The sequence below is a fragment of the Uloborus diversus genome, chromosome 5 (genome assembly GCF_026930045.1).
Source record: "Uloborus diversus isolate 005 chromosome 5, Udiv.v.3.1, whole genome shotgun sequence".
In the NCBI taxonomy this organism is placed as follows: Eukaryota; Metazoa; Arthropoda; class Arachnida; order Araneae; family Uloboridae; genus Uloborus; species Uloborus diversus.
Window position 1 is genome coordinate 167,860,272 of NC_072735.1, and position 27,945 is coordinate 167,888,216.

At 35.1% G+C, this 27,945-nt stretch overlaps 1 protein-coding gene across 3 annotated transcripts in view; it reads right to left on the minus strand.

The window, feature by feature from the left end:
• Positions 1-16,646: 16,646 nt before the first annotated feature.
• Positions 16,647-27,945, minus strand: part of LOC129222307 (lactosylceramide 1,3-N-acetyl-beta-D-glucosaminyltransferase-like) — a 33,915-nt gene continuing 22,616 nt past the window's right edge. Inside the window, exons 1-4 of one of the 3 annotated variants that reach the window (XM_054856794.1) lie at positions 24,453-24,498; positions 20,797-21,011; positions 18,566-18,860; positions 16,647-17,212 (exon numbers count right to left, since the gene is read on the minus strand). In XM_054856794.1, the coding sequence (XP_054712769.1) occupies positions 16,767-17,212; positions 18,566-18,860; positions 20,797-21,003 (948 nt within the window). In that variant the 5' untranslated portion in view covers positions 21,004-21,011; positions 24,453-24,498 and the 3' untranslated portion in view covers positions 16,647-16,766. Of the gene's footprint in view, positions 17,213-18,565; positions 18,861-20,796; positions 21,012-24,280; positions 24,418-24,452; positions 24,499-27,945 lie in introns of those variants that run through there. The other 2 variants (XM_054856795.1, XM_054856796.1) reach the window with 2 other exon arrangements.

Consider the following 27,945-nt stretch of genomic DNA (forward strand, 5'->3'; position numbering starts at 1 on the left):
ATTCCCCATTCCTGACTGAAGAGCTCTAATAAGAACGAAACTGCAGTCTCTGGATGTGATAACCGGGTTGTAAGGTATACTGCAAGTGATTCTGCTGCCTTAGCCGTGGCTTAGGGAAGTTAACTTACTGCTAAATACCCAAGTTTTGGCTTCAATTCACGAGTCGAACAGCACCATGCTGAGGGCACTCGCTTGTGAGATAAATTTACTTGATCTAACAGTTTGTTGGTGCTTTCAGCTTCAATGAGCCGGCATCTGCCTCCAGCTCGGTTATTCACTATTCCAGACTGAAGAGTTCTGATAAGGACGAAACTGCAGTCCTTGATGGGACAACCGGGCTGTCTGGTATATTGCATGTACTTTTAAGAATCTTCACATATTTCTACAGCTCATACTGCTGATTCGTGCAGCCGATGCAAGTGTAGTCATATTGAGTATACGGACTATGAGGATTGAAATTTGAATGCTTCACTTGCCACATCGATTAACTTCATAAAACAAAAAGTCGAGAAAAGTGATGAAGAAGATAGTGTTATCTAATAGGAGTGAATGGGACTTCGTGTTACACTTTCTGCCCAGGATCAGAAATGTACTGAACAAAAACTTTAATATAAATTCACATGCTAAGCATTGATTAAGCACTATTAAAGCAGAAATGAGGATTTTTTTAAAAAGTGGAGTTAATCGATTTGGCAACTGAGGCATCCATTTACCAACTTGGAAAATAGAGAATAATAAGAATTCATGATCGTAGTGTTGTGCGGGACTGATATACAAAGGAACTTTCTTTTTAGTGCAATCTGAATGAGAATTTTGTTCAATGTTCTATTTTATCTTTACAAACCCATGATCATATTAAATTATTTATAAATATGACAGTTCGGAAAGGACTGATCACTACATATCAAAGACTCTGCCGAATTAAATGTTTGTGTTACTTTGGACAAATAGCACCTGTATCGAAGACTCTGTGCATTCTTGACTCAAGTAGGGGAAACATGCTGTGATTTTGGGTTATTTATTAAATACGTACGGCTGGATATAAGGGGACTTTGCGGTGGCATGAGCCACACACATACTTTTGATTTTATAAATCTGTTATGTTTAGATGCTAATTAGCATATCTGTTTTCATTAAAATATGATGAAACATTGATTTGATTTTTTAATTTGATATTTCTTGTTCTTATGACTGATATTTAAAAATCAAAAGATATTACTATACTCACCAGATTTTGCAAATTCATGTTTAAATAAGTAATAACTAAGAGGAGTTACTATATTTTCGAGTTAAAAATAAAATAAGAAATCTCATGTCACATACTTATTCTGCTGTGGAAAGGCAAAGCGCAGTAACTGCAAGTCTTTCATTTTTTCACTTTTGTCATCTATTGTACTTAAGCTTTATTGTACAAGTTCGCTTATTTGGTTACCACAGAAAATAAAACAAAGAAAAAACGACGAAATTCCAACCTTTCCCTATTGCTAGTACGGAATCCAAAACGTGTTTCTTCAAATATTTCAAAAACGTATTTCTTGAGATGCTGTGCTTTACCTTCTCACAGTAGCATTATTCTGAGGAGGGTTATTGCAAGGAAAAAAACCTTTTGTAATAAATTTGCTTCAAAATAAAAGTATCCTTTTTACTCATCATTTTTAGCTGGAAATTGAAAGTCACAAATTATTACAAATCCTTTTTAACTACTGATAGTAGAATGAAGACCACAATTGGTGTTTATACTAAAACTAAATAGGGCTCTCTGATGTTACTAATCATATATTCATTCCCTCCGTTATTAAAAATTATCTTTCACACAACTAGTTGGAGTGGTATAGTCAAGGGTGCCCCAATGAGAGGTCACTGCGACCTCCCAAATATTTCCTTATGCGTTAAATTATGTCTTAATACTCGGCAAATTTGATATTGGGTCATTTCACAGTATTTTTGACATTCATGTAGAGTCTATAATGCCCTTTTTTGCCTTAACTACTTAATTCACTGTTAGATTAGCATATTATTATATTTTGAGTTTGTCCTATCAACACACAAACTCAAATTAAAATGATGTGCTAACCAAGCAGTAAATGCCATGGCAAAAAAGTGTCATGTTATGGACTATACATTTGTTCAAAATACTACGAAAGGGCACTATTGTAATGCTACTTTTTTATTTATTTATTTATTTATTTTTCATTAATGATGCCTAATTTTCACTAGCTGCAGGTAGCTGTGCATGCTTGTATTTTATCATTCGATGACATTTCGATGTACCTTCGCCAAATTGAGGAATTCTCCCTACCAAATTTGATTTCTGGGAGCCCCTTAGGCATATTTGTCCCATATTTGGCAAACAATATTGTCCACTAACTCCCCATTGTTATCAACTCCTTGCTTTCACGGAAATATATTATTGCTTTCTCCCCATTTGAATTTAGAAAACAATCATAAATTGTAAATGCCTTTTCCATCGTCATACAAACCCAAATTAAGAATTGACAGGAATATAGAGTGAAATGAGGCAAATACGACAAAACGGAAGTTTATGAAACAAAATGGTGAATGATAAAGGAAATGTGATTAAGTTTTACATATAAGTACCTATTATATTTTCTTAAGTTTAAAAAAAGGGGGGGGGAAGCAAAGCATTAAGAACCGTCTGTTGAAGATTAACTTTGGAATTTCTTATGTCATGGAGGAAATTGCCAGGTTATTTCAAGAGTTTATAAAATGATGTAATATGTGAATAGCGTGGATGTCTTCTTCAAAAACAATTAAATTATTAACAACAATAAACTAAGAACGATAGAACTACTAATTGATTTATCAGTTTCTATTCGATACAGGTATGAAAAAACAACTGATTGTTTTGCTTTTAATTTTTTTCCCGTTATTATAATACTGACTGAAACATTTTCGTTGTGGTTTTGCAGAAATACTCTTTGAAAAACATCTTTCTTTCTCTCCCCACTATTGATGAATTCACCCCAATTAAATTCAACACTTTACTGGTAGCATCAAGAAACATTAATCAGTTTAATTTTTTATGCCAGTTTATATTTTGTTAATTTTCGAATCTTAACTGATAAAATTTCAGTTCTTGTACTAGAAGGGATCAGTTTAATTTATATATTTTAATTCACTTATTTCTTTTTACTTCAATTTGAAAAAAAAAAATCGTGCTCTCCACCATACTTGATTGAATAACAAGAAAGAACAGAGCAAGTTTTTCGTTCTTCGAGATTCTCCGAGGACTACTTACTTTTTACTTGACAGAAGAATTTGCTTTTAAGAAAAAGAACACTAGAAAGAAGGAAGTCAACATTTAATCACAAGGAAAATTTAAAAGCTTTTCCAAAATTACTTGCACTTGCTATCAAACACTTTTTCTCTCTGTCTTGAGCACACACAGAACTTCTCTAATTTTTTCCCGCCAAATCCGTTAATTAAAAGAACGGCGAAGTCCCCGGATTGTACCAGGAAGATCCCCTCTCTCCACAACCGGAATCGTCAAATCCTGGATGTCAAGGAGCAATCCAGGGAACGGAAGAAGGACAAAAAGGGGGGCAGTAAGGGGTGGGCGAAGCTTAGTGGAAATCCTTGTCGCAAATCAAGCGCTCCAACGGAGAAAGTGCCCGACACATGTCTCGAGTCGCAGTCCGACACGGAAAATACATTAGCAGAAACAAGAGAGAGAGTTGTCGCCGCATCTGGGAAGAGGAGAAGGTGCAAAAAAATGACCCCGAATTCGAGGTGGTTGAGACAGGGGTCGCGCTACCCCCTTCAGTCAGTTCGACTCGAAGTGACCCCCGATTTTTGAAGTACTGCCAAATTCTCCGGAGGTTAGAAAGCGAAAAGTAAGAGGAGTGGTTCGGATCTAACTTTTGTTGGGATCGATTCTGATGTGATTTTGGCGTGTCAAAATTTTTGGTGGGGTGTCTGCGAAATGTAGCTGAAAATCCGAGTTGTTATGTGGGGAGAATTAAGGGTTCGGAATTATGCATATATTAAATAAGTCTTGGCAAAATTAACGTAAATTGATTTGGCTTGGATAACATTAAACCCATAACCCACATTACCAACATTAAATCGTTTCTGGTGCTGCTAACATTAAATAGATATTTTAAATAACATAACTCAATTTTACATTGCTAACATTAAACCCGGTATTCGGGTTACTTGCACAAAGTTGATTTCTGGCATAACTAACACTTAATTGATTAATGGCACTGCTTCTATTTGAGTCATATCACATCATAATTGACATAACTTCTATAGCTATGCTTTCTGGCACCAATTCATACCTGATACATATCACATATGCATTATTAGATTATATACTAAAAGACAGGGATTTACTTGTAATCTTAAAATCTAAATTTCGGATCTGGGAAAAAACAGAAATTCTTAAACTTTGGATGCTTTGATATTTATTGAGACAATGGTACCTTCTTCTAAAAACTCAAAATCATCTTCGTCATCTAGTAATGAAAAAGAGAATAACATCATCATTTTCAACTTTGTTAATAGATTTTCTAAACTAAAATGCCAAAACAAAACTTGTCTGGGGTTCCAATGAAGCGCAGAATGATGCTCCAAATGAAAGAAAAGGAGTTGGAAGAACATTAACCCTTAAATGTATGTTTTATTTTAAGAACTTTAAAATATATTCTTTGGATTAAATTTTTTGTTTAAATCATGATCAAAATAATTTTAAAAAATCATAGCTTAATTTAAGTATTGTTTATGGTTAAACAACCGCTTGGCAACATCGGCTTTAACTGAAAAAACAACAAATAATTTATCATCAAATGTCCCAAAACATTGATAAAAAACTTAAAAATGCCTTACTACTTGAAGTTAAAACTTTATTCGTCATAAAACTAAAAGTAGTAGGTAATTTAAACTGGGGTGTGGCGTGGTAAAGTGGTCATAAAATTTAGGTTTTTCATCTTAAATAATAAATATGAGAATTTCCTTTTTAAAACTTCAAATTTTTTTGTCGTTATTTTACATTACTAATGAACACGCTGCGCTGAATTTTTGGATGAAAAAATTTATTTAAATAGTAAATGGCATTTTCTTTTTCGTATGCGTTAATGGCTTGGAGTAGGGTCAAGTGGTCATAGTTAAAAAATGTATCTAAAACCGTCTTAAATAACCATTTTTTTAATGCTCAACACATCAAGTTCCTTTGAATAAATTAACTTTAATTAATTAACTTTAATTTTTGATGGTCAACTTTGATCAAAAGTTCGCTTACCAAGCATCTTTCACTTCTGGGTTTCATCAATATCATCAGGGGAGTTGTGATAATGTCCAATATTTTTTTTATTAGGAATATATTGAAGACAGCTTCTGAATAATGTCTGGATTACCTAAATTACATAATAAGAATATATTACAGCTAGTGGCGGCGATTGGGGCTTATAAGTGGAGAGAGGGGTGCAAAAAAGTGACAAGAGGGAAGGAAGGGTGCTAAGAAGCGTGACATCACACCTTTAGTTGAAATAAAATCATACTTCATAACAATATTCTTATGAAATTTATGTGATATGGGTCAAGGAGAAGGGAGTGGGTGAGAGGAAGTGTGGCATTTTGTAACACAGGGGTGGGGGGGGGAGGGGGCTTTTTTACATAAATGACATCATATATGGATAGCTCCTCTTAGATGTTTAAAAAATCTCTTTCAAGCTAGAATTAGGGAAAGCAAATTGTATTGTCAGGGATGCTCGTGGTAACTTTGGGGTTCAGTTCCTGAGTGGTCGAAACTACCTACGCCGGCAACTGCCTGCGCGCAATATATACGATGGCGGGTTCTGTCCTCACTCTCGTTCCAGATGTATTTTTCTTCCATTTGTGATGCAAATCATTCCCATGTTGAAAACGGAGGTAAATGCTGAGTTCTCAGTCCTCTATTTAAGCAACTGGTTAGTGTAGCGCACAGGAAAACCCTTCCGTCGCCTCAATCAATGCAACGAATCCTTGCAGACTTGAATGCATTTATGTGTTGCAAGAACAAAAGAAAAATAATAACTTCAACTTTTTTAATTTAGAATTCCATAAATAATATTTTAACAAAATGAAGAGTACGAGTTTGATAGGTAAAAAGGCGCTTGCATAGTTTGATGATTTCTTAATGTAAATGAATTGTATATAGTTATGTTTTTTATTTCTGTGGTTTAATGTTTTAAAATAATACAAACTTCTCATAAATTGTTTGATGATCAAAATAATACATCCGTCATCATCATCAGCTTCTCGTATGAAATCGAGTATATTTTTTGTAATGTTGAAAACTAAATTGATAGCGAGTGACGATATAGCAACATCTAGTTCAGCGTGTTTTCGAGCAGTTGAGGAAATATCGCCATAATTTCAAAATGACATTACTAAAAGCGTTGTTTATAAAAATTGAGTAATCTTACATTTTCCTCTCCAGTAGATCTACAAAAGCTAAGTAAGTGACTTCATATATTTCTATTTCAATATTTTCTATTTGTGGATGTTACTTAAAACAACTAATCGTGTAAATTTTATCTTCCCTGATATTTCTATGTCCAAGTTAGATTTTCAAATTTGCCACAGACATAATAGATCCCCGGAAATGGGGGTGGGGGTTTTGTTTGTCTTATTTTCTATCTGTGTGGAAGACAATGAACATTGATTTTTGATAAGTACAGTCAAATCTTGAGAACTCGAGATCCCAAGGGATCAGCTAAAACCTTCGAGTTACTGTTTGTTCGAGTTATTAAATGTTCTCACTACCTGCCAAAGAATTTGGGACCCAATGAAAACTTCGAGCTAAAGGCATATTCGACTTATGAGACTTCGAGTTATCGAGACTCTACTGTATTATTATTTATGCGTGAATTTTGCATATACAGTGAGACTTCGGCAAGGCGAGCTTCTATGAGCCGAAAACTTCGATAATCTGAAGTAAATCTTTATTCCCGTACAACTGAAGGGAGAAATAATGGTATTTATTTTCGATACGTCGAATTTCGTTGAGTCAAAATATTCGATAAGCTTTTCCTTTCTAACGTAACTCCAAATGTCGAAGTCACTTTTTCGCCCCAAAAGAGTATGAAGAAAAAGAAAGGTAATCAAAAGGAGTCGGAAAGAAGTGAATCAAATAAATCTCTGAAAAAATTTACAAATTGAGTGGAGCTTTCTCACAAAGAAAATTAACATTCAAGCAAACACAGATTTTATAGATTTTGTTGCAGCTGATGACGAACTTTAAGTCACAGAAAATTTGAACCAGTGGTAAAATCAACGATTTATTATTTAAGATATTAGAGAAGCAGCAGATGTATTGCGCGTTTTTATAGAATCCCGTCCGAATGTTCCCGACTTTTCGTTTAGTGTTTCTTTATAAAATCTTGTTCCTTTTTTTTTTGATAATTAAAAACTTATATTTCAGCATAAAAATTTAATTTGTTTTCCAACCTATACAAACCACATTCTCTCGAACTTATATAATAATTATTTACATATTAACTATGTCGCGTAGATATATCCTTGATACGTCATTCTCTCAATTTTTGGTCATGTTATAAATTTGATGAGCTTCAGTGGTAGTATTTTATTTAATTCTATACTTTTGTTTTCGTTTTTAATGAGCCGAATTTTCGATAGCTGTTTTTTTTTCAGCAATCACATTGCTTATTGTTCTCACTTAACGGTTTTGACATTCCTATGCTTTTATTTCCCCCCCCCCCCGCCTTCCTCTGCAGCACCACCGTCGACCGGCCCGTCCAGATGATGCTCCTCCAGAGAAAAGTCTGCAGATTTCGTCCATATCCTATACATACACAACTACACACACACGCACATTCATGCCTGTACACATACACACACATGCCCACACACTCATGCATGCACACAGACGCAAACACAGACGCCTACATGCACGCACTTGTGATTGCGAAAAACATAATTTGAATTCCAAAAGTCAAATTTCAAATTATCTTTTTTTTTTTTTTTTTTGGCTTTCCTTGCAACTTTGATATATCGAAGTTTCACTGCTCTTTCTGCACAATGATTTCTGAAAGGTTTTTCTCGAAAAGATAATTTCACATTACAGTTGGACGACGTTTGGCTTTTCCTACCCATTTTACATAATATAATAGTAATGATCATACTGCCTTGGGCAGGTTAACGGCAGTATCGAAGATATGAGTTTACGATATGTTTGAAGAAACGCATTTTGGATTCCTAACTAACAAAAGGAAAATGTTGGTTTTAGACGGGGGGGGGGTTTCACCCCTTTTTTTTAGCGGAAACCAAATAAACAATCTTATACAATAAAGCTAACGTACAATCTTATATTATTCAGAACGGAGCGTATGCATCTATGTATGTACCTATGTATCTACGTAGTCATCTATGTCCAAGTTACTTCTCCCGAACGACAGCGAACTGACCATCGAACCAGGTATCGATGGATTCATAATCTTCCCGTCTTTATGTTTGGCTATTTAACATAACCCTTCGATAATAATTATCGGAGATATCAATTAAAAACTATTAATTCTGACACTTAGATTTCGACATAAAATCCCCATTTTTCGAAGGCTTTCCTCCATTGAAATTATTATTCAGTGCTTCATCTCAACTTTCCACAACAATGCTTTTATTGAAATTTGTAGCGTGAAGAAAATCATTGAGACGAAAGATCTGTTGCCATTTTTTTCTCGAATATGAACAAGTAAAATTCTTGCTTTTGTTTTAGTCTTTTCCTGTGATCGGGAGATTTAAAATATTTACTTTTTGGTTATTTTTACGAAATCTTCCGCAAAATTTCACTTATTTTTTTCAAGCTTGAGTGTTGAACACGTGTCACTTGACATAACTTTTATTTTCGAGGTAGACCGTGCAAACAGACTAGCGACGCAGCTAGTCCTCATATAATAGCCGATGATTGAGTAACCAACAATGAAACTCGTGCCACGGCATGATAATTTGATCATATGTTTTAGTAATATTTAACACGCAGGGAAAGGCTTTATTGTGACAAGGTTGAACTCGATCCGGTAACTTAACTATTTTGCTGGTAAGACTGTGTCATTTCAGGGGAATGAAGAAACGAAAAAGCGGTCAACAAAAAGCGCTACCTACTGGAGTTTATGGTTAATCTACTGGAGTTAGGGTTACAATTTCAACTACCAAAGTATCAACAAACAGGCAATGGCTTCGTTCAAATGTTGAAGAGTGGAAGTAATTTTCACCCGTCATACCTTGACGGGCGACTTTCTAGTATATAAAATAAAAGAAAAGATGAAAACTTTGTTGTTTCTGCCCTTTACCTGCTCTCGCAAAAAAAAAAGAAAGAAAAGAAGTAAAGAAGAAAGATAGAAAAAAAAGAAAGGAAGAAAGAAAAAGGGGGAAGAAAACTCTGAATAAGAGAAAACGTAAAGATTAAAAGTTAAGTTTACTCTTTTGGTGTTTACTGTTATAACAGTGTTAATTGTTTTCTAGTAAGCAGTTTTGATATTTTCCTTTTTCCTCCCCCTTTTTCTCTTCTTTCCCCCTTTTTTTTCCTTCTTTTGGAGGACAGGAGGGGCCCGGCGACACAACTGACAAGGGGCCCACCTTTTCTCTTTGCGGCCCTGCACACGAACACAGAAACGGACGGATGCGAAGCATGCCACACATTTATTACGCTAAGAAGATTTGACAGTACATTTAAGTTTTTAGGAAAGGTTTAAAGCGGTTGTTTAATGTTGTTCCCCGTAGCTATAGTACGTGCGTCGCAACGACAACGCAACGACAGATGAAACCTTGTTCAAAATTCATCAGGATGGTCAGTGCCAAAGGCGTATCCAGAAAGTTTTCAAGGAGGGGGTGGTTAATTTTTTAACTGAACTCTTATTTCGCATCAGATTTATACATGCTTGGAGGGGGAGGACTGCCACAGCAATTTTATTTAGAATAACTCGAAATATAGAGATTTAGCCAAGGAATTCCCCGTAAATATTCTTCTCCCTTTCCGTAGTATTCTAAATTTGCGCTTTAGAACTTCAGTTTCATAATACTTACGGGGGAATGTTTCAAACCGCCCCCCACCCCTAAAATACTCGAAAGTCGTATACAATTGCGTGTTTTGAATTATCAGTTTCGAAAAATTACCAGTGGATAGTCACTGAACTCATTATTTTCCCTAACAATACCCGAGATATCTACAATCGTGTCTTTAAGACTTAAATTTTGCAAAATGCCTGGGGGAAGGTTTCCAAACTACTTCTCCTAACGCCGCCAAAAAATGTCTAAAATTTCCTTTTCGAAACTTTTGTTGAAAGCCCTCTTAGAACTCCTATGCATTTCTCCTGTAAAAATCAAGGAAAAGTACTGTACTTTTGGTCACTCAGCACTTCTAGCACTGCACAAATCCTTTTGTAGGGAAACCTAGAAAAGAGCGGAAGCTTACTACACCGGATTTTCAGTGGCTCCTTCCCAAATCTCATCGAAAGATCGAACAGCTATTAGCTAGCATATGGCATTCTTAAAGACATTGATGCATTTGAAGAGGAGGTTTTAAATGATCTCGCGAAAAAAAAAAAAAAGAATAAAATATTAAAGCAAAAGTAATGAAAAACATACTGTGCTTTTTCCCACTTTCTTCGTTTTAACGTCATAATGAAATCAACATAAATTATTGAGTATTTAAAAGCGAGTGGTATAAATGAATAATTATTAACCAAAGGAAACTTTTTGATTTGATACATGTTTTGAATATTTTGCATTATAAATTAATGTAAAAGAAAGCAACAATTTTAGATTCTAAAAACCCCACAAGAAAATTTTTCAGTTTGCGCCACTGCCGTGGCAACCACTTTGGGAAACCCCTGATTTAGTTACAATCCTTGATTGCAAAATCTTTAATTTGTCAGAAACGAATTCAAAGTTTTTTTTTTCCCCCGTTTTTTTTTTTAAAGCATTTGAAAGTACGCAAATTTTTATGAACAGTAAGAGTGAGTACTGTAAAAGTAACAGGATAAAATAAAATCTACAGTTTTCCTAAATCTCGAAATAGTCACAAAACGCAAGAGGTTCGCTTTTCCAGCCTCAGCTCCATTGATCAAGAAAGTTCGGTTAGATTCCGAAAAGCCGTTTCGAATCCCTTTGCTCTTTTGCATCCAAGATTCAAGAGCGTGATCTCTTATGGCGCCATCTACTGAATTTAGTTGGAGTTAAATAAAACATTTGAGATAATTTATGCTTTCGTTAAAACAAGCTTCTCACGTTAGCTTGGCAGTTATTTGTGGGGAAATAAATGAAAAATTTAAAAAGCTTAAAAAATTTTGTTAAATAATTAAGGATTTGAGTCATTGCAGCGGGCCGATGCGCCCGAAAGCCGAAACATCTTTTTTTTTTTAATTCATTTATTTATTTTTTGATGCAAATTCTTTTTTTTTAGCTCATAAACTTGTGCGACTTTGCTTTCTTCTTCATTTCTTTATTCTCGTAACCTGTGTAACATCGGTATTTTTTTTTTTTTTTTTTTGCTCTCTTTGAAGGGCAAGGTTGGCGTCCTTTTACGGGACCCAGTCTGCCCCTGGTCCACACCGGACCATCTTCGAATTAGATAAAATTTTAGAGCGGTGAAGAGAGAGATGCCTTTTTGAAACTAACCTATGCCAATTTTCAACTTCCTCCAGATCCAATTCCTACTGAGCTAGACTCTCCCAAAAAAGTGCTCCAAGAAGTATTTTATTAAAAAAATATATAATTTTACTTTGTGCATTATTCCTAATATGTACTTCAACTCGCTATAAATATTTGTAATCTTTGAATATATTTTGTGTTTTGATATAATTTGTGCAATTCCTGCATGCAATTCCGTTAGAAGTTTTTTCTAATTGATTCGCATTAATTATTATACAGGGTGAGTTCGATCGAATCTGCCATACGAAAGGGGGTGATAGAAGAGCTCAAGCAGAGCATAGAACCACCCATTATCGTGTCCAATCCTTAACCGTAACCGAGTTTTGGTAAATTTAAGGAAAATGAGTAAAAAAACAAAATTTTGAGAAAACGACTGATTTCTGAAATTTCTGTAGGACCTACAAAGAAAATAAGTACATATTTGGAAAGAGCAGACTAAATCCTACAAAATGATACCTTTCGCATTAATATAGTCGCATTTTACTGAGAGCTACAAGCTTTGAAACATTGGGCACACTCAGAATTAAAATGGTGCCAACGTTTTTAATCGACATTTTCAAAAACAACTGTAAGAGCTACAATCGGGCAAATCTACCAAAAACTGGCCCATTTTATTGGCTTTCAGATGATACAACAACAAATCATATTGGGCTTCAAGTTCAGCTGAAAGTCAGGCTTTTGTTTGAAACAGTGTAAAAATCTGCATTCGTTAAAAAAGGAAAACCAGCGAAGAGTCGCACTTTTCTGTTTTGAATTTTCTGTTTCACGATAGCATGTTACTTTCTTAGTTTAAGAAAATGATATTTTTATATAAAAATAATAGTTTTAACATTTAATTTAGAGAAAAAAACACATGAGATAACGATTCGTAGAAATAAAAGAAGCATTACTTTCCCGTGCTTTTCACAAAGGCAAAATCAATAACAAAAAAGTGTTACACCAACATCGATTAGTACATTTAATAAACCTGCAAAATTTACAATAGCTGCTGAAATTGGTCGCCGCCACATGTGATACACGCTCTTGCCCTTTTGCGAACGGAAACAACCGTTGCTCTTAGAGAAATTTCATTCCCTAGTTTCGGTACTGCTTCAACAAGCCGGTCGTTCAATTCTTTCATACTTGCTACTTCTGTTTTGTAAACTTCTTGTTTTAAGAATCCCTAAACAAAGAAGTCCACTGGCGTCAGGTCTGGGGATCTAGGGGGCCAAGGGATGGGGCCCATACGGCCAATCCATTGGGGATACTGTTCAGTTAGAAATTCCCGAACGGCATTTGAAGAATGTGCAGGGGCTCCATCGTGTTGGAAAATGATTTCTGTCCTCTCCTGAACAGGAATAGCATCAAGAAGGTCAGGCAAATGATGTTCAATGAACTCTAAATATGTGTTTCCTTTTAGGTTACCTCGAAACACATACGGACCAATTAAATGATCTCCTATTACGCCAATCCAAACATTTATGCTGAATCGAGTTTGGAATGATGAGTTTTGGGTTAAGAAAAGATTATGTTCAGTATAATGATGCCAGTTATGCAAATATATGATGCCCCCTCTAGTGAACAACGACTCATCTGTCCACAATATCTTTCTTAGAAAATGGTGATCTTCAGTGTCTCGGGCTAGTAGCCATCTGCAAAATGTTACCCGCTTTTCTAAATCTAAAATTGCGCAGTTCTTGTACTAGAGTAAAATGATACGGGTGATACTTGTTTTGGTGCAATGTTTTCATCACTTTACGTTGTGATAGTCCACCTTCTATAGCAATCGAGCGTGAACTCACACTTTGGTTTTCCACTACTCGGTCCAGCACATACTCCTCAACATTGGCAGAACGGTGATCCTGGCCCCTCTCGAACAACGTACCAAATGAACCTGTCTCTCTGAGCTTTCGATGTATAGAGGCAAACACATCTATTAGATGCAGAACGATTTGGGTAACGGAGCCGGTATTCTTTCTCGGCTCTGCGAGCACTACCATCACAAAATCCGTACACGAAATGCATATCAGCATACTCTTCGTTAAAAAATCGAGACATACCCAAAAATCGAGAAAAGAATATAGCAACTTATCTTTAGAAACTTTAACGAAAACTTTCAAAAACTAAAAACACACTCTCTACTGACTTACTGTAAAAAGAATCATAATTCTAGCAATTTTCAAAACACATTTACAAAATATCAGAAAGAAGCAAACGATACATAAAATATTATGACAAATGAATAATTCTGTTTAGTTTTTATCATTAATTGTTTTGTTAAACAAATGCTTTTTATTTTCAGACGATATTTTTCACAATCATAAATCGTAATCGGAAGTCTTTTGATGAGTCTGTATACGTTTTAAGGTCTTATAATGCAGGAAGCTCACATTTAGAGTTCATTGAACATCATTTGCCTGACCTTCTTGATACTATTCCTGTTCAGGAGAGAGCGGAAATCATTTTCCAACACGATGGAGACCTTGCACATTCTTCAAATGCCGTTCGGGAATTTCTAACTGAACAGTATCCCCAATGGATTGGTTGTATGGGCCCCATCCCGTGCCCCCCTAGATCCCCAGACCTGACGCCAGTGGACTTCTTTGTTTAGGGATTCTTAAAACAAGAAGTTTACAAAACAGAAGTAGCAAGTTTGAAAGAATTGAGCGACCGGCTTGTTGAAGCAGTACCGAAACTAGGGAATGAAATTTCTCAAAGAGCAACGGTTGTTTCCGTTCGCAAAAGGGCAAGAGCGTGTATCAGATGTGGCGGCGACCAATTTCAGCAGCTATTGTAAATTTTGCAGGTTTATTAAATGTACTAATCGATGTTGGTGTAACATTTTTTTGTTATTGATTTTCCCTTTGTGAAAAGCACGGGAAAGTAATGCTTCTTTTATTTCTACGAATCGTTATTTCATGTGTTTTTCTCTAAATTAAATGTTAAAACTATTATTTTTATACAAAAATATCATTTTCTTAAACAAAGAAAGCAACATGCTATCGTGAAATTGAAAATTCAAAACAGAAAAGTGCGACTCTTCGCTGGTTTTCCTTTTTTTAACGAATGCAGATTTTTACACTGTTTCAAACAAAAGCCTGAATTTCAGCTGAACATGAAGCCCAATATGATTTGTTGTTGTATCATCTGAAAGCTAATGGAATGGGCCAGTTTTTGGTAGATTTGCCCGATTGTAGCTCTTACGGTTGTTTTTGAAAATGTCGATTAAAAATGTTGGCACCATTTTAATTCTCAGTGTGTCCAATATTTCAAACCTTGTAGCTCTCGGTAAAATGCGACTATCTTAATGCGAAAGGTATCGTTTTGTAGGATTTAGTCTGCTCTTTCCAAATATGTACTTATTTTCCTTGTATGTCCTACAAGAATTTCAGAAATCGGCCGTTTTCTCAGAATTTTGTTTTTTTATTCATTTTCCTTAAATTTACCAAAACTCGGTTACGGTTAAGGATTGGACACGATAATGGGTGGTTCTATGCTCCGCTTGGGCTCATCTATCACCCCCTTTCGTATGGCAGATTCGATTGAACTCACCCTGTATAACGCACTTTCAATTTTTGCATTATTCAGGCGGAAAATTAAAAAAAAAAGTTACAAACTAATTCCTATAAGTTCTTATTGATGATTTAATTTTTTGTATTTTAAATACATACATTAGTTATTTATTTATTCCCTTGCGCTACTCAATTCGAAATTATTAATCATTATCATTAATAACTTGTCTTTGACAGTTCGAAAATCTTAGTAATTAATTTCTCATTAATACAGACTGTGAATTCATATCCATCATTAAAACAATCATTAGAGTGTATTAAGCAGGAATATACATTTAAAAGTTCGATGTTTCAAAACATCGATGTTATTGACTCGATTTATCGATACCATTGATGTTTTACTTTTGAATATCGATATTTTTAAAATATCAGTTGTTTTTTTTTTTTTTTTTTTTTTATCAATTTCGCACCACTAGCAGGAAGCGAGAGTAAATTTTAATCCCCGGACAAAACTTCAAGCATCATTTGTGAATTTTATGCAGAGTTTGGGTATCACCATCTTTTTTGTAATAGTGATTACAGGATGCGATTTTGATTCCAATTGGGCGGATTTCGATTAAATCTAACTTTAGTGATTTTGATTGCGGTTACAGGGATATGAAAAAGGATATTTTAGTTACAATTAAGTTTACGCAAAAATGTAATCGATTTACTGTTGATTATGACTACGTAATCGCGACTACTCTAAGCCTGAGCTAAACTATTTTTCAAAAAAATAGTTCTAGCATTAATGTGCATTTGTGTAATCTCATTCGCTTTTTCCATCTTGCAACAAAATCACGCCAATTATCAGATTATGCAAATTGCCGGTTGTATTTTAACTCCCTACTCTCTACCTCCCGATGTTGGTTGTTGTTCCAGCCCGATTTTGCCGATAATTTCGGCCAGTTGCTCTTAACATGCATTTCGTAGCTATGAATGCTTAAAGCAGCGTTTCAGGCTTTCACTTATTAGGTTCATCGATGTGTCATGATAAGTACTGCCACATAAAATGAGCTACTCACTTTGTAAAGAATTAATTTTCTATTTTTATAATGTTACTTCATTGTTAATACCATATAATAATTTTTTTGTAATAATAATGTCGAAAGTCTGTATGTCTGGATCTCTGTCTGTTACGCGCATAGAGCTAGACCGTTCGGTCGATTTCCATGAAATTTGACACAAAATGAGTTCGTAGCATAGGAGTGAGCACCTCGAAGCGATTTTTCAAAATTCGATTTTGTTCTTTTTCTAATCCAATATCAAGAACATTTTATTGAGTAAATAATCAAAATACGGGCGAATAAATTACCATAATTTATACGAAAATTTTTTTTGTATATATGGGAAGGGGGAGGGCATTTCTGAATCGATTTATTACAATTAGGCCCAAACGTTACTCATAACAGAAATAAATAAGTTAAAATAAATAGACAGAAGAATGAAAAGTTTTACTAAAAAGTTTTAGATTATCAGTACATTTTTACATATCATCTTTAACCGAGTACTGGTGCAGTTTAGGAACTAGAGTTACATCATGATGCTTCCTTTTTTTTCCCAACAAAATCAAAGACCCACTGCCGAAGAATGACGAGTAGTAGCTCTTGCTTCCATGAGACTATGCCACAGTTGCTCTGAAAGCTCATCTGCATTCTGTCCAAGATGAGCAAAAATCGTCTTTCCTGAAGCAACATCCCGATGGTTGATGGATTCAAAGGCATATCTGTTTCCTAACTGCGCATGCGTCAGTTGAGCCTCCTGGGCCAGTATGCCGGTGATGTAGACATCTTCCAGTGGAAAAATGCCGCCTTGTCGATTATCGTGCTGTTGGAGGAGAACATCTAGGACGTTGGAGCTCAGGATGTAGGCTGAACCTGAGCAGTAAGTTGGGTATGTGCTGTTCCTGAACTGTTCTTTGGGGATGGACCACTTGGAATGATTGACACGGATCACTGGCATGTCCTGCCATACCAGACACCATATTGTTGTATCTTCAGCTTGGGACTCGACGGCTGAAACATAATTTGAAACAATAACTGTTACTAAATTATAATTACCTAATAATTTATTTTACTACAGTCATACAAGCACTCATAAAGGAATCGCGAAGGTTTAACAGAAGTCAAACCAAAATGTTTAGAAGAAATGGGGACTTAAAATCGAACGGGTGGCAGGTCGCCCCAAAATGTATTTAAGAGTTATGAAAAACATTTATACTGAATAATTTATGAGATTGCTAAGTTTGCACTCACGCGAACTCTTTAAAAATGTGACGCAAAGAGTTAAGGGAAATTTTGGGCAAAAGTTTTGTGCTTCAGGGAAGATTTAAGTTTGAAATATTTTCTGCACTCCTGATATAAAGCTCAATCCGTGACGGTATTTTGTTCCTCCTGTAAAATTTTAAAAATTGTATTAAGCTGGTTTTGATTCTAAACGCCTCAAATATTGAAAGCTAAATGCAGCTACAAAGAATGGACGACTGCAATTTTCTTGCCGTTGCTCCCGATCTAATGCAGTTGTTTTATATTATTTCCAAAGTACCTCGTCTTTCAGCTAACATTAATTTTATATTGAACTCATTTTAGTACTATGAGGAGCATGAAGGGAAAAAATAATAAGCTTTTATATCAATGGATTTTGATGTTACTGGTGTTTTACACTACGAAACACAAATTCATTTTAGTGCAATTGTGTCACTATCTCCTCCGGGATTCGGAATGCTTATTAAAAGAAACATATTACTAAGCAACAACGTTGACTTTGCCGGAAAAGAGAACAATGAATGTGTTTCACAATTTTTCGATTCTTAAAACTTTCACGATGCGGCAGATATCAAGTCACAAACCTATTTCTTAATCCATTCGCTGCCACGTGTCATGATCAATGGTAGCAAATGTGGTTGTAATCCTCTGGAGTAAATCTTGTAAATCACGTCGTATAGAGGGAACGAACAGAAGATATGTGATGTAACTGCATGAAAGGAGATAGCATGGAGTTCCGTCCGTAGAGCACGGTATCTGCGGGAAAAGGCGTCATAACCTCTTCCAACGACCTAGAAGTTTGTTGTTGAGAGTTCAGTTGGATAATGAAGGAGTGCTCCAGCTTGTTGGAAAATGAACGACCGTTGATCGTTATACATGTTACAGAGAGTGAAACAAGAGTTAAAATTTAGACTTGAGATCTTCCACATCACGAAAGTTTCACGTATCGAACATTTATGAAACAAAATATTGGGATGTTTCTTTTTCCAGTAATGTCAACGCTGTTGCTGTATTGGTTAAATGTTAGTTTAAATAAGCCTTCCAAACTCCGGAGGGAATTGTGACATATATCCTGAATTTAGAACAGACAAAATTCAATCTTACTTGAAAGGAAATCCATTAGAGCATACGTATTTACAAACATGTCATCATCCACCTTCACAATGAACAATGGCCTTGGCGAGCATGATCTCGACGCCAACTTCAAAAGTCGCAGCATTTTGCGTGTTAGTCCGTCATAACTATCCATCAAAGAAGTTTGAAATAAATCACCAAAAGTCTCTGCTTCCCAGTCGACAGGTCGCTGCGATTGATTGTCTCCAGCGAAACCGACGCCGAAAGCAACACTCATTTCCAAGGATCTGGTGACTTTTGGATGACCCCATGTTTCTCGAATGACCTGTATAGTAACTCAAGTTATTATTTTGCCAGCTATATACATTTGATTATGTTTATATGTACATTATTTTTTGTTACTCAAATTGAAAATTTTAACAATGGCTCGTCATTGAGCATTTGTGGGATTCGGTATTGTATCTAGTTTTCCTATTATTGTTGGCAGTGGCGCAGCAAAGGGGGGTTTTGGGGATGAAAAGACCCCCCAGAGGCATTGGTTTTAATATAAATGCAAACTCTAATACAGTAGTTTGTGCATGTGAAAGGGGTGTTTTGATCAAAAATCCCCTTTCAGAAAGTATTTTTGATCAAATCCCGTTCAGAAGGTACTTTTGATTTTAAAACAACTCCTCCAGAAGGTATTTTTGATCAAAAAAACCCCAGAAGGTATTTTTGATTTGAAAATCCCTCCAGAAGGTATTTTTGATCAAAATACCCCCTTCAGAAGGTATTTTTGATCAAAAAAACTCCCTCCTCCTGACTGCGCAAGTGATTGTTGCCTTCAATTCGTTGTCATGCACTTTTACTTGTTCATGAAAGAGTATTTCTGAAAACGATTAGGACTATTACCCTGCATTTTGTTTCGCCAATTACTAATAAAAATAAGCATCGGTACGCATGCATGCAGTTAAAAAACATTACTAACTTCTCAAAAGTTTCAAATAGAAACTGGTGTTCAATAATTGTTCGCTTATTTACGCTCAGGGGTGTGCACAGGGGGAAGAACGGACATATGTCGGTCCGGGCCCGAGCCTGAAGGGAGCCCGAAATTTTTTAAATAAGGGATGAAATATATGTAGAGACGTAAGGATAAACAATATGGATGGGGCCCGTAAAAGTCATTTGAGACGAGCACCAAAATTTCTGTGCACGTCCTTGTTTACACTCACTGACCAATGAATTAGAGACCTTTGAGAGAAACGTCTTGCTTTACTCGCACTAAGCGAGGGTTTGGACTTTGGAGGGAGTATCATGATATGGAGCACGTTCTGCTGGCATGGAAACGGTGCCCAGGTGTTCCTCGAGGGTAAACGAACAGTCATGCGATACCTAGGTATACTGGGAGATCAAGTGCACCCTGCCATGTTGCATTTTTATCCTGATTGCGACAGATACTTCAAGGACGATAATGCAACTATACATCGTGCCAGAAGTGTTGAAAATTGGTTCGTTGAGCATCAGTCTGACTTCCAAACCCTTCCCTGGCCACCGCATAGCCCGGATCTTAACCCCATAGAAAATGTGTGGGATATGAGGGAAAGACGCATCCGACACCACTCTCCTTTTATATCTATGCAAGATCTAAAAAGCTGTACAGCCAATGAGTCGTATTCTCTGGATGTAAATGCACTCCAGAAGCTTGTAGACTCGATGCTCAAACGAATAACAACAATTATCCGTGCAAAAAAGGATGATCCGATAAAATATTGACATAGAGTTCCTAATTCATTGGCCAGTGAGTGTATCTATAATTTTTTTAGTAAGGCATTGTAACGGGGGGTGTTTAGAAATACTTTTTCAGAAATACATAATTATCACTACACATAACAGTTTTCAGTTCTGTTTAAGCAATTGGAAATATTTAAAAATTACGCCCTAGTAGACCATTCTGGTGACTAAAACAAAAAAGCTAGAGTTCTGACGACTAAATTTATGTACTAATTTTGAACCCTAATACAGTGTCCATGAGTGTCGGACCAAATTGGTTTTACTGAAACAATGCTTTAAAAAAAGTTTAAAACTCTAATTTTGCTTTCGAGAACGAAAAAATATTTTAAAAGTGGTATTTATTGACATGTTTACAAGTTTTTCATTCTGTCGACTGTCACTGGGCGGCCTGAAGCACTTCCTGCAAGCTGCAGGGGCTTCATTTCATAGCACCCATAAATCCAAGCAGCCGTGAGTTTAATGAAAAGATACTTAATTAATAGATTGTTTACCTGGCGACGAAGTCGATTCTTGGCTGCCGAATTCACGAGCACCAGGGCTTTCGTGGAACATACTCTGGAATGTCTAAATCGGTTGACGTTCTGTAGAAACTCTGGAACTAGTTTTGGCTTGGACAGGTGATACCGGAGGACTGACACGCCTCCAAGAATGAAGGCACACAGCGTCAGGCACAAGAAGATTCTTCGCAGGGGCCACATGGGCCGGTCTGCAAGTGAGAGAGAGAGAATTTTTACTTAAAACTGTTCGAGAGATGAAGTAAATGAACATTCTAAATTCTTATTTTCATCGATATTATTCAGGGTAGTAAATATGAAATCTTATGTACACTTTTAATGTCTAAAAAAGACCGCTCGTTCATTTAAATACTCATTTTGCACTTATATTATGCTAGATTTAACCTTTCCCCAAAATTTTAAAAGTGTTCCATCATTTTGAATTCGGGTTGTACATTGCGCAACGAATGGAGATTTATCAGAGCACAACTTTATTGATGAAATATTTATATTTTGATTTCCATTCCATCAACGAGACATCGAAATGTCACTGATAAAACGAACAGTGCTATTTATTGTACAAGAGATTCACAAAAAACAACATTTACGATAAATGAAGATGCAATATTGACGGTAAAAATTAATTAAATTTAAAATAATGTTTAAATGGGGAAAAAGTAACTAAAAAATGTGTGTTATATATGACTTTTCATGCCCAGTGATGGATACAAGGGGAGGGTCATGGGGGGATCACGACCCCCCCCCCTAAACTGCCGACAATAGTGTCCGTTCACATTATGCTCAAACACTTTATGAACCATTGCTTGTGAAATTAATTTGTAATGTTTGTCTTATTCCTGACCGATTTGATATTTTTCATTGACATCTAAGCAGTTACAGACATTTTTCGGGCGCAAAAGAAGTTTGTTCGTGAGAGGGGGACAGTCTTTAAAATGCCCTCCCCCTCTAAAATAGCAGTCTGTATCCGCCCCTGATTATGCCAGAATATACAGGAATTATAAAATAACGTGAACTGTATAAGAAGTAAAGAAGTATTGTTCGAAACGCTGCCAAATTTCACGGGCGTACACAGTAGAAAATAATGTAAGTAACTGTTTGTTGAAAAAAGTACTTTACCCTAGAACAGAAATGTTTAACTTCCAAAAACTAACAAGAGGAATTCAAATTCAAATGCATAAATTTAACATTAAGAGAAATACACTCTAGAGCAGCACTTCATTACCTGTTTTCTCCTATGGGCTGGTAAAATTGCTGATAACCAAAGAGATCTATGATGAAAATATGTGGCGGACTGGTGTTCTCTTTTTAACATTTATTTATATCGTCGGCACTATGCTAAACTAACGAATATGAAAACTGGCATTTTTCAGGTGACCCATTTCAATATTTTTTTCCCGCCTGAAGCTTTAGTTATTTTCAATGTTATAACTTTTATAGATAACTCCAAGTGTTAAACTATCGTTTGAAGTAGTTATAACTCGTTGGAAGTCTTTTTTGAGTACTACAGCAAACCATCGAATGTGAGAAAAGGCGACTCGCGACTCTTCACATTGGTTAGTTTAGCATGGTGCCAACGATATATTTATTTTTTATCTACTAGGTATTTTAAAAAAACTTACTAAATAAGGAAATAGTAACATTTTCCCTATCATTCATTTTTAGAGCAATATGTCAATGAAATGTAAAGGAGAGCAATTTCACTTCAATGTTGCAAACAAATAAACAAACAAACAAACAAAAAAATCTGAGTTCCAAAATTGCGGCACTTAACGTAAAAGAAATACTACAAAATTTATCATTAAAAGTGTGTAAGAGTTTTTTTTTCCCCTTCTTTATCTTACTCTCTTTTTATTATGATCCCAGAAATATTTTTTGCGCGAACAAGAAAGCATTTGAAGATCGATCAAAGTTTCATGGGGGCCGGTCAGCCTGCCGGATCATTGGTTCATGATCGCTGCTCTAGAATGTCTACTTAAAAAAAGATGCTTATTTGTTAATGAAAACGCAGTTAAGGTTTATTTTCCTTCAGTTTAATTTGTCTCCCAAAATACTTCAGTTCCAAGTTTTCCAGATTCACGATCTGTATGAAACTATACTTTTTTTTTTCTTTCAAGAGTTTTTTACATTAATTTATCCAAATTAAAGGTTTGTAGGAGAGAAACTACACTTTTTTTTCTTTCAAAAGTTTTTTTATATTAATTTACAAGAAAGAGTTTTTATGCAAAGTTTAAAAGGAGTTTGATTAATATTTCTATAACAAGATATCAAACGTTTGATACTCTTTCATTTTTACCTCAATTGAGGAAATAATGTAGTAGCGAGATTTAAGAAAATATTTAGGGAGAGTACATGGGGTATTCCCAATAAAATATTTTTAAAATCCTCAAAACAATCTTTTTTACCGGTGTAAAACCGGAGTATCGGCCTCACTCTGCTCACTTCTATGAGCAACGTATCTGAAAAACCTTTCACGCTGTAAAAAGTTTTAAAAAAAAAATCTTAGCTCCATCGCATGTTGCATACGAGTCGCATAACAAATTTTCCGTAATTGACTTTCCTGTTTTGTTCAGCTTTAATTCACAGATATAATTAAGATTGAAAATGAAATTAAGTACGCGTATAATGTAGTTATATTTCTAGAGCTGCGCAGCCCAAATTGTTTATCACTATAGTGGCCACCGCTAATATGAATCATGTTTGTTCCAAACAGTTTTGATTCCATAAAGCGGCTGATTCAATTAACCACTGATTCAATTAACCGGTGCCCACTGTATATCATTAAGTGATAAACAATTAGGTGGTGGGTGTAGTAAACGGAGCGGCGGTTCTATTTGAATTCATAGATTCATTTTACATAAGAATCAGCAAGAGTGGTTTCAAAAGCATTTCAAAAGGTTTCTCTCTCTTTTTTACCGCCCAAAGCATAAATAGTTCATTCAAATACGTATTCCTTTCTGCTGCGTAAACGGTTTTCACAGCAAAAATGTATTAATTAAAAAAACAAATGAGGCAGTGAGAAGCAAAGGGATGTAAGTGCAAAATTAAAAATTTGGAGATAACCAATACACGTGGTAGGTGAACCTCTCCTCTGTCTTGGGGCAAGAGATGGTACTGGTAGATAGCTGCTGCTATACAGCATGATTTAGAAAACGTTTTTAATGAAAGCCGACCTTTGATCTGAACTTTAAACGCGATTTACTCGAAATTTTAAGCAGTCCACTTACATCCCTTTGATTCTCACTGCCACAAATGTATAATTTCTTAAAAAACGGTTCCTTGAAAATCATTATTTCAAAAACGATTCATGTAAAAAACACCATCAGTGCCCTTTGGCATCGTCACTTAAGAACATGATAACAATAGCAATAATAAGAATATCTCCCTAATCCTTTACAGAAAGAGTTTGATTAATATTTCTACAACAACAAAGCACGCATTTGCTATACACTTCCACTTTTACCTCAATTAAGGATAATGTCGCAGCGAGAACTCTGAAAATACTTGGCTTGCAACTTCATAAAAGTTTACGGCGTTGCATTAGCCATCAATCTTATTAATCGTTACTAATGCTGTTTTTAGGAAATAAGTGGTGTGTACAACAAACTACAAACTAAAAACAAAAATACGTGTACCTGTGAATCGAATGTCCGACCGCAACAGAGACTTCACGTTCTGAAATACGTATTCGTTCTATTTAAATCATTCTAAATATAGAATTTTCTCTCGCTCTTCTTTCTAGAGTCTCTGGAGTCTTGCTCCTCGGGAGAAATAACTCAGCCAGTGTAATATCCGGTCAGTTTTATTTATGGGATCGATGTTTATGCGTTATTGGTTTCCTGATTTGGAATTTTAAATGAAATGGACTGTCTTTGCGTGTGAAGGATGAAATTTTAATTGTTACTGATAGAAAATTGTAAAAAGTGGTGTATATTAAAATTAAATATTAAAAAAAAAACTCCGACTGAGTCGCAAATGTAGAATCAAGAGAGAAACATTTTCGTGACTAACGTAACGTAAATATTTTCAGTGAAACAACCAAACTAATTAAAATACTTATCTTATAATGTATGCAAAAAGAACAGTCAATTTTATTGGGCCAACATCTAATCATTTAGAATAAACATAATTCTTTTAAAAATTTGCGAAAATTTTTACATTGCACAAGAAAACGTAGACGCATGTTTTTTGCACATGCTAAGCCTTTTCTACAACCTCGCACGTTTAGAGCCAGAAGAAAAACACCGAATGAAATTTTTGCAAACTGTTACTGGATTTATGTACTAGAAAGTATGCTGAATGAAATGATAGGTCACAGTTAAGGCTTTGTGGAAAAAAAATTTCTGAGGTTGAGGTTGACATTTCTATGGAATGACCCTATTGTAAATTGTAATTTATGTTTCGCAAATAGTGTTATGTAACTCGTGATAAAAGTCGCATGTTTCTTCACATGGCCTCACTATAGATGAAGATTAAAAATTCCACTAGAATGAATTTTATGTTTGCTTCAGATAATCCTTAATTCAAAATTTTCATTATCATTACTCTTAATAATATAGATTTTTAGTACTTTCTTTAACTATAGGTAAAGAAAGTATAAACCTTTGTTTTATGACCTTTGTTTATCAACGAGTTTTATGAGGGAAATTGCATGAAATTTATTGTTTTACCTTTAACTTTTCCCTAAAGAACAAATAGAGTAAATCAAAGATATGGAACCTAAGTTAGACCACCCCTAAACAAAACCACCACTAAACAAAAAAAAAAGCATAAAAACCGGTTCACTAAGTGAGACGATATACAAAGTTAATAAAGTACAAATCGATTTAAATGCGAGTATGATAATTGAAGAGTTCCCTCAATTTCATCAAATCTGAACTTGATTAACATTAGACCGCCGAGGGACTATGCTGTTTCAAACAAAAAAAGACTTTTCCTTATCGGTACAGGCAGGGCGTGCACAGTAATTTTGAAGCCCATCACGAATGATTTTTCCGGGCACCTTTCCATATTGTTTACCCCTATATTTCACCGTTAGTTACAAAAATATTGGGTCCCCTCCAGGCTCGGGCCCGGGCCAACAGGTGTCCCTCCCCACTCCCTGTGCACGCCCCTGAGTACAGGTGTTTTCGAGTATTTATGGAACATTGTACAAAGGAAAAACAAATCCGTAGTGTTCAGAACCTCCTCCTTTTTTTGAAGCCTGCTAATTAATATAACCCTAATTTCAAATTGAACTGGCGGCATCGTGAAATAGTAAATTGAGAATATTGGTCAAACTTCAGAAATCATACAGTTATAATGTATATTATTAAAGAATGTAAATTAAATCGTGGGGGAGGTGTGTTCTGTATTCAATGCCCCCTCAATCGAACACTAAATATATTTAAAAATTGGAATATTAAATAAAGAACTTTAAATTTAGTGCCTAAATAAAGTTATTTATTAGTAAATAAAATATTAAGGTAATTGATTCAAATATCAAAGTAGCAAAATATATTTAATTTACTGCTTTGCTACGCAGTAATAAATACATTAGTAACACCTATAATAAAAAAATTACCATGCGGCGCAGCGTTGAGAAAATCAATCATCCATGTGCCACGAGAATCAAATATCGTTCAAGAGAAAGTGAAAACCTTAGGTGTGAAAATACACCGATCACAGCAACACCACGTGACCATGACGTATGAAATTTAAAGTTTCTTGGATTTCTCCGAGACCCCTTATCAGATCCAGACCAAATTACAATGGGACCATCTGGGAAGTATACCCTTCCAAACAAAAAAAAATTTCGAATCGGTCCAGTAGTGTTGGAACAATTCGAAAACACACATAAAAAGCCGCAATACGAAATCATAACCTCCTTTTTTGAAGTCGGTTAAAAATACTCGTACTAATCGAGTCCACGAATTTCAAAGCGATTTTTCCCTCAAGCTGTAAAATTTGATACAAGTTAGTTTGGGTTTCTTTAAAAACAATTTCCTTAGACTTTCTTAGTTTTTGTTAGTCCTTTTTGTCTTCGAGTTGGAGTGAAATTTAAATATTTTTCTAAATTTATTTAGCCTTTTATTGAAACTCTATTTTCTACGGGAAGGAGAGCGCGATTTTTATTTCGTTCTAATCCTAACGTGTATTGTAATCTGATTCTTCCTAAAAAATGCCTTAAATATTCGCGAATCAAATGAGATTTCGAAACAATCTTCGAGGGTGGGCGAGGGGCTGGGGGCAGAGGCCATAAGTATTTTAATAAATTACTAATAGTAAACACAAAACGATAAAATTAAAATTTTTACCCCGACTGAGTCGCAACTGTAGAATCAAGAGGGAAAATAAAGGCTTAGCCGTTATTAAAATCTGCTTTTAAAAAAAGTTATAATTCGAATTTTTGAAACATGGAAGTTCCAAACACGTTCTATCAGACGCGGAAAAAATTTTTCTTTATTTTGGTATTAAATTAAAAAAATTTTGACTATGTTTTCACTGCGAAAATCGCGAAAAACCTTTTAGAGATTTTTAATTAATATTTTCATTAATTAATGTCATCCAAAGATGCGCCTAGCTAAGAACACTCTCGATCAACTCTCCTTTCGAACATTTTTTTTTTCAAAATCGGACCATCTGTTTAGGCGTTCGAGTGCAACCTACAGATACACAGACATGTCAAACTTATAACCCCCTTCCTTTGTGTGTCAAGGGTTAATAAAAAAGACATACACAATGACACTTACATTGGGATTATTATGTATATGTTCTTCAATTCAGAAACTTAGAGAATAAAAACCAGACTCCTTCGCACTTTAAATATGTGTTGTATAATTATAATGTAAAATATTTTTAAAATCTTAACAACAGTTGATAAAAAAAAAAAAAAAAAGATACAGAGCAATTTATTTAGGTTTATATGAACTTTATCACTTTAAAATAACAGAGCTACACAGGGACTTATTCATTCGTTGGTAGTTTTTCGTCGGTATTAAGTACCAGAAAAGTCATTCTTATGACAGAATAAAATTCTGCCAATAAAATTTTAGAGGCACTAAAATAAAGGGTTGTTTATTGTTGGGTTTATCAATAGATCTATTTCAAACAAATCTAAAGAAGTTATTCTGCCCTTATATAGAAGTT